The sequence below is a fragment of the Hylaeus anthracinus genome, unplaced genomic scaffold (assembly GCF_026225885.1).
Source record: "Hylaeus anthracinus isolate JK02 unplaced genomic scaffold, UHH_iyHylAnth1.0_haploid 12001, whole genome shotgun sequence".
NCBI classification, from domain to species: domain Eukaryota; kingdom Metazoa; phylum Arthropoda; class Insecta; order Hymenoptera; family Colletidae; genus Hylaeus; species Hylaeus anthracinus.
Window position 1 is genome coordinate 22013944 of NW_026534348.1, and position 12960 is coordinate 22026903.

General features: G+C 30.4%; 4 protein-coding genes across 5 annotated transcripts; 2 read left to right on the top strand and 2 right to left on the bottom strand.

Moving 5' to 3' along the window:
* The first annotated feature begins 3769 nt into the window (after positions 1-3769).
* Positions 3770-5935, top strand: LOC128891280 (heme transporter hrg1-A-like). 2 transcript variants are annotated; one of them, XM_054150698.1, is made up of 4 exons: positions 3770-3960; positions 4121-4192; positions 5339-5512; positions 5665-5935. In XM_054150698.1, exons 1-4 carry the CDS (start codon positions 3912-3914, stop codon positions 5814-5816), a joined length of 447 nt encoding a protein of 148 aa, XP_054006673.1. In that variant the 5' UTR covers positions 3770-3911; the 3' UTR covers positions 5817-5935. The 2 variants fall into 2 exon arrangements, with proteins under 2 accessions (XP_054006673.1, XP_054006672.1); XM_054150697.1 differs by lacking the exon at positions 3770-3960 and having other exon boundaries at positions 3967-4192; positions 5665-5930.
* Positions 5936-6128: 193 nt separating this feature from the next.
* On the bottom strand, positions 6129-8151 carry LOC128891267 (peroxisomal membrane protein 11B). Its single transcript, XM_054150680.1, has 3 exons — positions 8009-8151; positions 6956-7071; positions 6129-6881 (listed from the first exon to the last, which is right to left on the bottom strand). The coding sequence occupies exons 1-3, from the start codon at positions 8062-8064 to the stop codon at positions 6355-6357; spliced, it is 699 nt and encodes a 232-aa protein (XP_054006655.1). The 5' UTR covers positions 8065-8151; the 3' UTR covers positions 6129-6354.
* Positions 8152-8310: 159 nt separating this feature from the next.
* Positions 8311-10885, bottom strand: LOC128891277 (ADP-ribosylation factor-like protein 6-interacting protein 1). Its single transcript, XM_054150692.1, has 5 exons — positions 10612-10885; positions 10296-10429; positions 9292-9529; positions 9107-9191; positions 8311-8998 (listed from the first exon to the last, which is right to left on the bottom strand). The coding sequence occupies exons 1-5, from the start codon at positions 10636-10638 to the stop codon at positions 8898-8900; spliced, it is 585 nt and encodes a 194-aa protein (XP_054006667.1). The 5' UTR covers positions 10639-10885; the 3' UTR covers positions 8311-8897.
* Positions 10886-10923: 38 nt separating this feature from the next.
* On the top strand, positions 10924-12826 carry LOC128891271 (ubiquitin-conjugating enzyme E2 S). The gene is made up of 5 exons (XM_054150685.1): positions 10924-11081; positions 11230-11377; positions 11805-11995; positions 12138-12266; positions 12344-12826. Exons 1-5 carry the CDS (start codon positions 11064-11066, stop codon positions 12494-12496), a joined length of 639 nt encoding a protein of 212 aa, XP_054006660.1. The 5' UTR covers positions 10924-11063; the 3' UTR covers positions 12497-12826.
* Positions 12827-12960: the final 134 nt, after the last annotated feature.

Here is a 12960-nt window from a genome sequence, read left to right on the forward strand (position 1 = left end):
TAGCTCTAGATATAATTGCTTAAAAGTATGGGAAAATGCAGTGAAAAATGTGAAATAATTTCTATTTAAACTGCATTGTTATTCACCATCGTTTGATGAATTTGGTTAAATTATTAAATACATCATATTAAATACAATGCACCTTTTTCGGAAGCGGCGCAAAATTTAAAATTAAGTATATTCAAAATTGCCAAACTTGGTTTAACTTTCTGTCGGAGAAACAAAAAATATGGTCTTTAATTATTGCTATCATTACATCCACTTTAGACATCACATTCATTAACACTATTCAATATCGCCGCCCCCACCAAATAATATCCCAAACCTATTCAGACAGTATTTCCATGAGGAGAGTTTATACATTAGCAGTAATCAATATTGCCGCCCCTCCCCTCCAAAAAAGCCCCAAATCTACTCAAACTATGTTTCCGTGTACATACTATATACATTAACTATTAATTCCATATAGACAATAAACATGTATACATTGACAGCATTCAATATTGCCGCCTCTACCAAAAGCTAACCCAAACCGGAATTAAAACGTTTTTACATCTGCACCGCCTCCGAAAAAGGTGCATTGCATTTAATATGATGTATTTAATAATTTAACCAAATTCATCAAACGATGGTGAATACCAATGCAGTTTAAATAAAAATTATTTCACACTTTTCACTGCATTTTCCCATACTTTTAAGCAATTATATCTAGAGCTAGTGCGTATTTATATATATACATTAACTAGAAATTATTTCATACTTTTCACTGCATTTTCCCATACTTTTAAGCAATTATATCTAGAGCTAGTGCGTATTCATATAAATTAACTAGAAATTATTTCATACTTTTCACTGTACCTTTTTTAAAGTCGGTAAAATTTTTTTTCCAAAAAATTATTTTATTTACATTGTTAGATGGGATTCCCCGAAGAAGGATACTGCGCAGGAGCCAGAGCTAAACACCGAGTTGACTTCAGCGACAGTTGTACAAAAAGTAGGAAACTCCGGGACGAAGGCAGAGAGGGCGATACAATAATTGCAGGAGAGACGAGGACAGGGCGATTAGGCTAGCATGATTTTTTCCAGGATATTGAAACAAGGAAGCAATATTTTCTAATAATTTTGATTTTAATATATTCCTTACACTTTGGCGGATGCGACTCCAAGGCGTGATTTTGCAATTTCGGCCTTAAAACTTTATAAACAATAAAAGTACGTTTGCTATCTTCATTTTATTGTTTCAAAGCCTAATCCCCTTGTCCTCGTCTCTCCTGCAATTGTTGTATTGGCCTCTCTGTCCTTGTCCCGGAGTTTCCTACTTTTTCCGCAACTGTCGCTGAAGTCAACTCGAAGTTTGGCTCTGGGTCCTGCGCACTCTTAAAAAGAAAAGTAAATACAAACCGTGGTTTGGTAATTATAGAGACCAGGTACATCCTCTCCGATTTCGATGATTTTTAAATATGTTGTAGAAGTCAACATTGTGAATAATTTTTTCCTATAAATTTAACCGTCGCGCGGCCTTAGTTTCCGAGATATTTGCACAATATCATTGCTGATACAATGAATATCGCGTATAGCTACGCGTCTGTGGTAGTGTGTGTGTAAGCGTTGAGTCGTCGATTGTTTAGGCTCGGAATACACGTCCGCGTCTGTGAGTCTGTATGCGTTAGCTATCATTCGCGGGTCGGCTCGTGTTTCAATCTGTTTCGAACTCATTCATACATATGAAGTAGCGCATGATCTTTATTCGTACAGTAAAAAAATGGGGGTCCGGGGGCTAGCCACCGGTCGTGAGTTTGGGGGGCGAAGCCCCCAACAACGAGTACTGCAGCACACTACGCAGGTGTGTACATGGTTAGCCTGGGGGATGTTTATAGTTAAGCGGGGGGTCGAGGGGGCGGAGCCTCCCGTTAGGCAGGGGGTTGAGGGGGCGCAGCCTCCTAGCATGCATATAGTTTTGAAATGTATGCTTTTTAAATTTTGTAAAAAGTTTTCAGCTTCAATTCAAAACTATGTGCATGTTGGGGGGCTGCGCCCCCTCGACTCCCCGCTTAACTATAAACATCCCCCAGGCTAACCATGTACACACCTGCGTGGTGCGCTGCAGTACTCGTTGTTGGGGGCTTCGCCCCCAAACTCACGACCAGTGGCTAGCCCCCGGACCCCCATTTTTTTACTGTACGAATAAAGATCATGCGCTACTTCATATGTATGAATGAGTTCGAAACAGATTGAAACACGAGCCGACCCGCGAATGATAGCTACGCATACAGACTCACAGACGCGGACGTGTATTCCGAGCCTAAACAATCGACGACTCAACGCTTACACACACGCTGTCACGGACGCGTAGCTATACGCAATATTCATTGTAGTAGTAGCAATGGTATTTTGCAAATATCTCGGAAACCTAAGGTCGAGCGACGGTTATATGTATAGGAAAAAGTTGTTCAAAATGTTGATTTCTACAACATATTTAAAAATCATCGAAATCAGTGAGGATGTACCTGTTCTCCATAATTACCCGTGGTTTTATAAATTTATAAGGATTTTGAGCAGAAATGCGATAAGATAGATTTCAAGGATTAGATGTAATCACTACAATTTGAAAGAGTCCCTAGGTAGAAAAAGCATTGTAGATGATAAAAGTTTCGAATGTGGACAAGGTGAGGAAACAATAGAACATGTAATATTCGAATGTTACTTATACGATGTAGAAAGACTGAACTTGTATGGAAAAATAGGAAAAGAAATTGAAGAAAATAACTCAAATATCTATTATAGTTTGCTAGTATTAGACAAACTTAAGATATATATAAAGCAATCGTATTCTTCTTAGAGGAATCTCATCTAACAATGTAAACAAAAAAGAACCAAAAACGCTTTTGTGTAGATTAACGAATAAGAAAAGATAGGACAAAGTTGCCCGGTAAAGTTATAAATTTAAAATAGGAAATAGTTTAATCTAAAGCAATTAGAGGTCGCTGGCTTACAATGGTAGAGTATTAGAAATGGAAACAGTTACGTTATGTAATATAGCGGTTGGAAGTAGTAATTGTAAGAAATTATAGATTAAATATTATGTTTTATTAATATATGAATCAGTGTGTAACAAAAATATTTTGTATTCTCAGGAAAAGTGTAAACTGTCCGACAGGACAACACTATATAAAGAAATACAATATAATAACCCCGTGGCGGCGCTCTCTATCCTTCTCAAGTGAGAAGTTCTCACACAGTATATCTTTCTCTTTCGCACAATTTCAAGCGTAGTATAATTTTAACTCTTATAATTTTAAATAATGCTTATCATAACGTATTTTGGAAATTGTAATTTTTAAATGTTAAATTTAAATTATAATATTATTTCTTTATAACTTGTTTTAGTTTAAAAAATAGTAAAAATAATACACAGATATCAAGAGTAAAGTTGGTTATTTATAATTATTGGTTACAAAATAAAACAGTTTTGAATGATCTAGAAAAATTATCTTGTGACGTCACATGAGGGCATCTTTTCCCGTTATCTCTTACAATGGTATGCTCCTAAAGATGGCGTTCGAGGTGAAAGCTCCCCTCCTCTTGCCCAACGAAAATCTTTAATCTTTTCCCGTTTTCTCTTCTTCGCTTCGATTTGTAGATCCGCATTACAGGCCGTGTCTACGAATATATGTATATGGTCGAAGCATAAAACAATAACTTTTTATCGTTAGGTTTTTATTAATTTTATTGAAAAATGTAAAGCCGGTTTTACTTGTTACCAAGTCACATTTTCCACTTGTTACAAAGTAAACTTACTGCTTATACTGTATTGTTACAGTTTCGAATTTGTAAAAAAATTGACCGTATATCTTGAACGGATTTCAAATAATTACGGGTGATGGTTTTACATATTTCAGATAACTCTGACAATGAGTTACCACAAAGAATTACTTTTAATTATCAGTTTCTTTCCGCGATGTAAGTATGCCTCTTAGTATGCCTCCGTACCGTTCAGAAACCGACTTTCCTTGTGACGCGGTACAGTCGACTTGTGAGTCGCGTAGTGAAGACATAAATTCAAAAATGTCGCGGACCAATATTATACATCTAATAATAAGTGGTATCGGTGTAATTGTAGGTGTATCAGCGTGTATCGTCTTTTTTATTGCGTACAAAAATCATGACGTTGGATTTTGGTCGATCTTATCAGGTTAGCATTTCTCATTCAATAGTAATATTTTTGTTTACCGATTACGATAATCTTGTAACATTTACTGATAATACGAACATCGTAGTATTAACTACGAGGCGTTTGAACTTATACCATATGTAAGATAACTAATTTGAAAAACGTTTGTCATGTGTCTACTGGTTTGTACGAAATAAACGTAATACGATTATCGTATGTTACGTTAATTATACTATTACATCTTTCTTGATCTTTCTATAGGACAACAGTCGTAGATGTTTTTGTTTAGTACTTGTAACTGTACCAATTGACATTAAACAATTAAAAGAAATAATGTTATTTGACCTTTATGAATCAATTAAATTAGCTGGAAATATTAATTTAAATTCGTTTATTTAGAAGCAGATCTAAGCAATCTTTTGTCTTAAAATTCTAAAAGTCTAATACTCTGGGTAATCTAGAGACTATATGTATTGTTGCACATGGACGACATAATAAAATTTGTTTAATACATAAACAAAATACAGTTACAGAATCTTTTACAATCTAACTTTTCTGTACATTAGACATGAACAAAATTTTAAATGTTATTTAATCTTGCTTGGTTTTACCATTTTTCTACAATATTCATTTTATCTTCTTGTCGACTGATCTGGGATATATTAATTTTGAAAACTTTTGCAAGTTTTAAATCTATTAATTAAAAAAAAGTAAAGACATCTCAAATGGATATATAATTTTTATTAAATATAACTTTATTCTTTTTAAGAAATAAGGAAAAATGTTATTCATTTATGGTCAGATGGACAAAAGAAAACTAAATGACGCTTAAACTCTTGTCTTTAATATAATACACAAAAGAGTTACATCGTAAATGATTGCATTGTATCATTATCTTTTCTTCTAAGAAACTGTCATTATGTAGACCATTCCATTTAACAGCGTAACAAGTCTTTATGGTATTCAACTAAAGAAAAACGCCAAAGAATGGGCTAAAACACTGTTTTGGCCCATTCTTTGGCTCTTATATATATGTATATTTATGCTAAACAGTATAAAAAGTTGAAAATATTTTGTTTTTTCTAGTAACAAAAATACAATAATTTAAATATTATTGAAAACCTAGCAAGGTTTTACATAAAACACTTTCTTTTATATATGATTCAGGTATTTTAGCTGCAGTTTGTTTTCATTTACATTGGATCAAAGGAAATGCAAGTTTAGAAAGATGGCACACTAAAGTTACACTAAGGAATCTAAATGTTGTCGGATTTGTAAGTGCTGTTGCTAGTATCACTGCAATGATTTGGTACCTATTTCTCACATTTTACTACAAAATTCGTAAGTATACCAGTTTACCTTCTTTAATTGAAAAAATATTTTATTTTTAATATAGCTTTACTATAAGCTTCGTTAAAAAACACAAGAAAATCAAGAAAAATATTACAGCATATTCCATTTTTTTATATTAATATCATATTTTAATGTTTTAGCCCTTAATCCAATTGCCAAAAGTACAGCGATATCAGCAGTTTGGTCAATGATTTGTGGTAAATGGGCCATTACTTTAGTGTACTATTCTCACAAGTATGAACTGATAATCGAAGAGGGATCTGTACCCATATTAACAGAAAATAATGCTTAGAATTTTTCACACCGATAGATGCGATAAATTTTTATACGATTAGATATGTTTAATATTATACAATAAACTTACACTTTGTTGATAATTAAATATATTTTCATAGAAATATATGACTTGAAACTAAATAAGTGTAAACAAATTCTTTTATCTTTTACCTAAATTTCAAAATATTAAAAAAATATTCGATATCAAAAGTCATAAAAATACAATAAAATAACACTCTGATTTTAGATATTAAACATTTTATATTATCTTAAACACGTTAGAAATTTCTCGAAAAATTTACCAAAAAATAGATCATAATGCAAATACTTGAATATCACAGTACTATTGTTGTATTATACATTAAAATATACATAATATATATGTTAAAAATGCATGAGACACCATAAAGCTCATATAAAAATACTAACTAATAATATATACATATATTAGTCATATAATGTTTTACTTCTGATTAAAAAGATTGATAATGTATGTGTATGTGTATATATATACACACACCACATACATAAAAAATATCGTATACACAGAGGTTTTAAGATGGTGTTAACTTGTACAGTGGATGAATTAACGTATAAAGACCTACAATTGAAGAAATAACACCAAATATACCTATGGTTCCAGGAGAAAATTTGGTGAAACCTAATGCTGTCATTGGAATAAATAAATCACATCCATTTTTAATCGTATCAATTACTATTTCTTTGTGATTTCTTAAATGAAATAGCATTTCACATTGCTTCCATGTATTAGATGAGAATTTTGGTGTTTTCAATGACATATATTTTCCTTCATGTTCCAAAATTCTAATAATTTCATAAATATCTCTCGTAAGATTCATAATAATATTCATTAACCAACATTTATTAGCTACTCTGCTCCATTTTTCTATGTTAATTCGTAACAATCCCACACGACCGATCCAAATTATATGGTCTGCTAGCAGAAATAGAGCGTTAGCAATTTTCGATAATGTCAGAGTAACTCTTATGCCTACATCTGGATATTTCATTAGTTTTAAGGCAGAGTATAAACTGTCCAAACACCTTCCAAGACGAAGTACTAAAATAAAATGAATATAAAACGTTAATAATAATACTAATTGCTCTAAAATCTTCCATTCAATGAGAAAGTACATTTTCTAAATGAGCTAAAAGTATATTCCAAACTTCGTAAAATTTCTGCAGAATGTTGTGTAGTACGAGTATTCTGAGCATAATACCAATATGCTCTACTTCCATATTGCAGCAATCTGTAAAATATTGTTATTAAACAATTAAACTTTTACATCTGTGGAATTTAGTAATTATTTAATCAATTATATAAATTATAAACAAAAATACTAAACTATAATGAATTATTAAAACAAAAATGTTCTGCTTATATGTATATTTATATTAAAAATCATTTTCTGACTATTAACCCCTTGACACCATATCCATGTTGTAGGAACCCTATGTTTTTCTCTTATGTGTAACTGACTGCTCTAGTATCTCTGTGCTTTTATGAAGAATGATATCATAATATAGACTGAATATATATTTTAAGATATGTATTATATCATATTATATTCATAATTACAAAGAAATAGTTAGATAATTTTTCTGTCTGAAGTTCTTGCCAATCTTAACCATGACTACAAGAAGTAATTATAAATCTTCAGGTTTCAATTTAGAGTTCATCTGATAGAAATATTCACGTTCAATTAATTAACTCCAGAAATCACATTCATCAATAAATAGCATCTCTTACAAAGACAATTTCTCAATTAACCAAAAGACATTTTAAATAGGAAAAATAAAATACTGAAACGCTTTATATAACATACATCAATAAAAAAAAAGATATAAATGTTGAATCGCATAACCTTTTGAAGTCAGTTAAAAAAAGATTATGTATAAATGAATATTTTAACATCTATCGCATAGATCATCATTTCTAAAATAAATTATTTATCCCTCTCTATACAGAAAAATTTCCATTTAACAGCCTTGGTTATCAAAGGGTTAAAGTACAATATTATGAAAAGAATACTGCATTATCATTGTTTTTTTACTACTATATAAAGTAGCAAATAACAGATTTCTAACACATAAAAACTTAACTATAGTTAGTGAACACAAATAAAAGAAAGAATTAATCACTTACTATATGCAACAATATTAAAAAAATCATTTTACATTACATACCTGATAATTTTGTCTCTGCCTACTGTCTGTTCGTTTAACTTTACCATTATATCCATGACTCTTCTGTGTAATGTATTTTGTTACAGAGACAGAATAATTCTAATAAATTATAAAGTAAATATGATTCGACTTAAAGTTTCTATTGACGTAGAGATTGTTTATAACCATACACATGTAATTCACTTAAATAATAATTAAACTGCAATAAAGTAACATAAACCAATTGAATCAATGCGCACAAAGTCGGTCTACTTATAACTATCAGTAAGTTTGTAATCGTAATTATTTATATCACATTCAAATGTTTCTCATTATTATACTTGAAGTTTATTTCGAATGAAACTGGTTTAGTCCAGGGGTCCAGGTACAAATATGAAAAACTATGGAATCATGACATTTCGCGTGACAGCGCCGCCATGTTTCAATTTGTAGACCCGCGGTTTTTAAACGTTTCAGTAATTTAACAACAAATTGTTTTGAATATGCTTACTATTACATAACATACGATGTAATACACAATACGTATAATACAAATATAATAATTTATAATAAAAACAATTTCGAACAATCAAAATATAACATGTAGTACAATTTTTTAACTTAAATAAACACCGATAAAATATGAAGTAGCTTTATTAAAATCGATGAATGAAGAAACAATATGCACATATATTTATGGTATAAAAGTTCATTGAAAGCAATTCATGATATTAGACATCACATTAAATGATGAAACTAAGAAAAAGCATAATCTATTATGACAATTATACTTTTGAAACACAGAAACCCTATATTTATCTAGTTTTAAATTAGTAAGTTAGAAATTAATTTATCTTGGGTAAAAATTCTTACAGAGAATAGAGATAAAGGGATACATACAAAACGGTGATTATGATTTTTTAGCATGAGATACATAGTCATGCACAAACGCGATGGCTGACATTGCGCGTCCTTTATGTCTGAGTCCTGGCGTAAGTAAAATAACGTTCACTGTAACATCCCCATAGAACAAAATTTGGTTTAACATATGTCTGCTATTGAATAAAATATTATATAAACAAATATTAAATCTTCTGAAATATACTTCAGAATTATTACCTGCAATATAAAATAGAAGTAAATTGTTGATTGTACTTCCAATCCATATACAAATTATGAGACAAGTTATTATTCCTGCATAATACTGGAACATAAAAAGAATATAATTTAAAGGGATCTTCTCGCTTAAATATTCTACATAATGTATCATTATAGATGTGCTAACTATAAATTTATCAGCTTACAATGTTAGGACGATCGTTTCGCATTTGCAACATTGATCTCCATAGATTTTGTAACTGTAAAATTGTTACAGACAAATTTTGACAAATTTCATTCAATTTTTTTTCTTTCTGGCCTGTCCAACTATTAACAGTACACAAAAAAGATGCCAAAGGTGTTACAAGATAATCAATCAAGGCCAATACAAGAAGTGATACAGATATTATTGTAAGTAGAGCAGGTTCCAATACCCATATCAAACTGCAAAAAAAAGAATTTTACAAGCATGGCATAGTATTTAAAAACAATTAATCAATAAGTGATAGAATACATTGTACAAATACATTATACAATACAGAAACAATGTAGACTTGTTAGACCTAATAATTTCTTTTTTTAAAATGATTTATGAAAGGCAAATACTATTATTATAAAAATATATTTGTTATATTATTCTCCTTTTACTATTTCTTTACGATGTATCATTGCCACTACAAATTAATAGATAATGCTATTACAGCTATGAAGTATTAGATACTGTAAGAATATCAAACTATTGAGACAAAAATTCCACTCTTTTATTTACTCTAATAATTGTCCCTACATCCTTAACGGGTAATTAAAAAATATAACGTTTCAAATGAAATAATTAAAACTGATTAAAATGATTCACGTATTTTTTAAGAAAAAAAAATGATCCTCCTATGTATCTATGTTTTCTTAAAATTGGGAAAAAAACAAAGAAGGAACACTTGAGGGGTTGAATAAGAAGCTTTGTTATGTTTATAGTACATATGCCTCTAACAAAATGTCATTTCAAACCGAGCATTATTATGAAATTTTTAATAATGGCTTTGTAAATTATATCGTTAAGAATTCCTGAAAAGAACAAACAAGTTACAAAGCAAAATGTTTCAAATGTAAATAAAAGATACTTCCATTAAAAATTGACTTCATGAACATAAAAATATAAAATTTAATTCTCAAAAACAAAACACATCCATCTATATTCAATGTTTTCACTCACAAGAATATTGTACTTGTAATTCCAAGTATAAGACCAGGATCCCAAGATCGTTCCCATAATAGAATGGAGTTCAATGGAAGTATTACTTCACGCCAGCATTCCATTTTACGCTTTAATTGCTTCATATACTTTTCCTGTAAAAAAAGGATACATTGTTAGAGAAGAAAAATGAGTGTCACTGTCATTGATTTTTCTGCCACAGTAAGTCTAAATGATTAGTGCACAGGAAACTGTCTAGCCGAATATTAAATGAAACACGGTTAAATATCCTCCATATACGTACAAATAAATACAAGAAACATGAATAAAATCTTACCCGCTCTGTTCCCGCACTATCGGTCATTCTGTTTAATACGTAACAGAGTATTTAAATTTATTTTGATTGAAGGTACAGTATACAGCGACACAAATCCGTGATCAAGTGAGAGTTAGAGTCAAACGCAATTTTTATTTGTTCGCAATATTCAGCTTTATATTCTTTTAGATTTAATCATTTCACGTTCTATATTTGATTAACGTTACGTCCCCTTCGGACAAAAGTCAGAGACGCCGGATACTTTTTGCTTGAAAACACACGAAACGACGAAGATCGACTTCTAGCTTCGAGATTATTGTAACTCGCACGCGATTGGCTGTCAGTTCAAAATGTTGGTTATTGCAGGCGATGCTGTACTGATGTTTGTGACGTTAAAGATTTTCTAACAGTATACTCGAAACAATTCGCGTTTTGAGCCCGTTAGTTGATATTTTGTTCAAAATTTATTAAATATGGCTGCTGTGAGTTCTGTGAGTACTCGATGATACATATTATTTCGTAACTTCGAACTTTAACATCGGTACTTCATGTTTATATTTTCTGGTTAAGGAGACTTATTTCTCTCAACATGTATTGCTTTCAGTATATCGAACTGCATACTATAATTTACGTTTTCAGATATCAAATGTCGAAAATTTATCTCCACAAATAATTCGACGTGTAGCTAAGGAAATGAGCGAATTAGCAGCACAACCACCCGAGGGTATTCGTGTTATTTTGAACGAAGAAGACGTTACTGATATTCAGGCTACTATAGAAGGACCCTGTAAGATTAAAATTCACATAATTTATTATCCTCGCAAAATATAAATCAAATAATGCTTACTATTTAAAGAGTTTTACAATTATTGAATCATAACCTATTTACATGTCAATTATACCTGTATTTACATGCATATACGTGTAGGTTTGTTTTTATTATCAACAAATCGTTACTTAAAAATCGAATTTTAAAAAACTGTCTATATCTAAACAATTGAATTTGCAAAATATATACAATTTTTGTTGTTGTATAACTTATCTTTAAATGTCTTTTATATTAATTTATAATCCATTATTACTAAAAATATGCATTTAATACTTATTAGTATGTAAGTTTGACCATGATAATTTGTTTCTTTGAATTCCATTTGACTTTTACTAACAAACTATAATATTTATAAGTTAAAAATATTGTCTTTTTCTAATACCAGCGGGAACGCCATATGCTGGCGGTTTCTTCAGAGTAAAATTAGCTCTCGGTAAAGACTTTCCTCAAGGACCACCAAAGGCATTTTTCCTTACAAAAATTTTTCATCCAAACGTTGCGAAAAATGGAGAAATATGTGTCAATACTTTAAAGAAGGATTGGAAATCAGATCTCGGAATAAAACATATATTACTAGTAAGCTATGAATAACTAATGAATAGATGCAAATGTACTTAATTATTAAGTAACATAATACATGTAAATATTTAGTATTAATACTTTAATCTGAGAAACATTAAAAAAAATGTTATTAATATTTACAAATTTTTATTTTCAGACTGTAAAATGTCTATTAATAGTGCCAAATGCAGAATCTGCTTTAAACGAAGAAGCTGGTAAATTACTTCTACAAAGGTATGATGATTATTCGGAGCGAGCGAAAATGATGACAGAAATACATGCACAGGTAAGATAGTACTAAGAGATGTACTAGTTTCCACACATAGCCAGTGATAATTAATGTATGATGAACTTATGCTTCAGGGAGGTGGAAAAGGCAGCAAAGCAGGTCTGGAAAGTTGTGCTTCCACTGAAGTTGGAGGACCTCTCCCAAAAAAGCATGCGGGAGATAAAAAACTATCAGCGGAAAAGAAAAAAATGTTAAAAGACAAGAAGAGGACACTAAAAAGATTATAAAAAAAATAACGTCATTTATCTATCTTTTATAATTTAAAACACTGGTGTGGTAATGTTGCCTCTATTGTACACAATTATTGCATAGTAAAAATTTATTATCTAAACTCGACTGATCTTATTATTAAGTATTTAGAAAATTAATAATTCCAGAAGCATTGAAAAATGACTTCCTAAGATACAAGCAAGTACAACTCTGTAGTGATCTACTTTACAATCAGGAGTGGAAAGTAATTTAGCCCACTCTGTGGTATCTATTAGCAAATATTTTTACAAATGTACAAAATGATACCTCGTGTGATTATTTAAATAAAGAATGTTCTTCAAGGAAAAGTCTTTTATTCTGCATATTAATAATTACCAATTTACCATGACCTTTTAATATAAATTATACTTTTTATAGATTACATTTAAATAAAAAATTCTAAATTAAAATTAAGCTGTTTAAGAAAAACTATATTTTCTGA

Coding starts and splice junctions, on each gene's coding strand:
- LOC128891280 (XM_054150697.1), top strand. CDS start 3,967: ATGCCTCTTAGTATGCCTCCGTACCGTTCAGAAACCGACTTTCCTTGT. Junction 4,193..5,338: donor ATTTTGGTCGATCTTATCAG/GTTAGCATTTCT, acceptor TATATGATTCAG/GTATTTTAGCTGCAGTTTGT. Junction 5,513..5,664: donor CACATTTTACTACAAAATTC/GTAAGTATACCA, acceptor TTAATGTTTTAG/CCCTTAATCCAATTGCCAAA.
- LOC128891267 (XM_054150680.1), bottom strand. CDS start 8,064: ATGGATATAATGGTAAAGTTAAACGAACAGACAGTAGGCAGAGACAAA. Junction 7,072..8,008: donor GGCAGAGACAAAATTATCAG/GTATGTAATGTA, acceptor AATATTTTACAG/ATTGCTGCAATATGGAAGTA. Junction 6,882..6,955: donor TTTTAGCTCATTTAGAAAAT/GTACTTTCTCAT, acceptor ATTTTATTTTAG/TACTTCGTCTTGGAAGGTGT.
- LOC128891277 (XM_054150692.1), bottom strand. CDS start 10,638: ATGACCGATAGTGCGGGAACAGAGCGG. Junction 10,430..10,611: donor ATAGTGCGGGAACAGAGCGG/GTAAGATTTTAT, acceptor CTTTTTTTACAG/GAAAAGTATATGAAGCAATT. Junction 8,999..9,106: donor ACTTCTATTTTATATTGCAG/GTAATAATTCTG, acceptor GGGATGTTACAG/TGAACGTTATTTTACTTACG.
- LOC128891271 (XM_054150685.1), top strand. Junction 11,378..11,804: donor GGCTACTATAGAAGGACCCT/GTAAGATTAAAA, acceptor TTCTAATACCAG/CGGGAACGCCATATGCTGGC. Junction 11,996..12,137: donor GAATAAAACATATATTACTA/GTAAGCTATGAA, acceptor TTTTATTTTCAG/ACTGTAAAATGTCTATTAAT.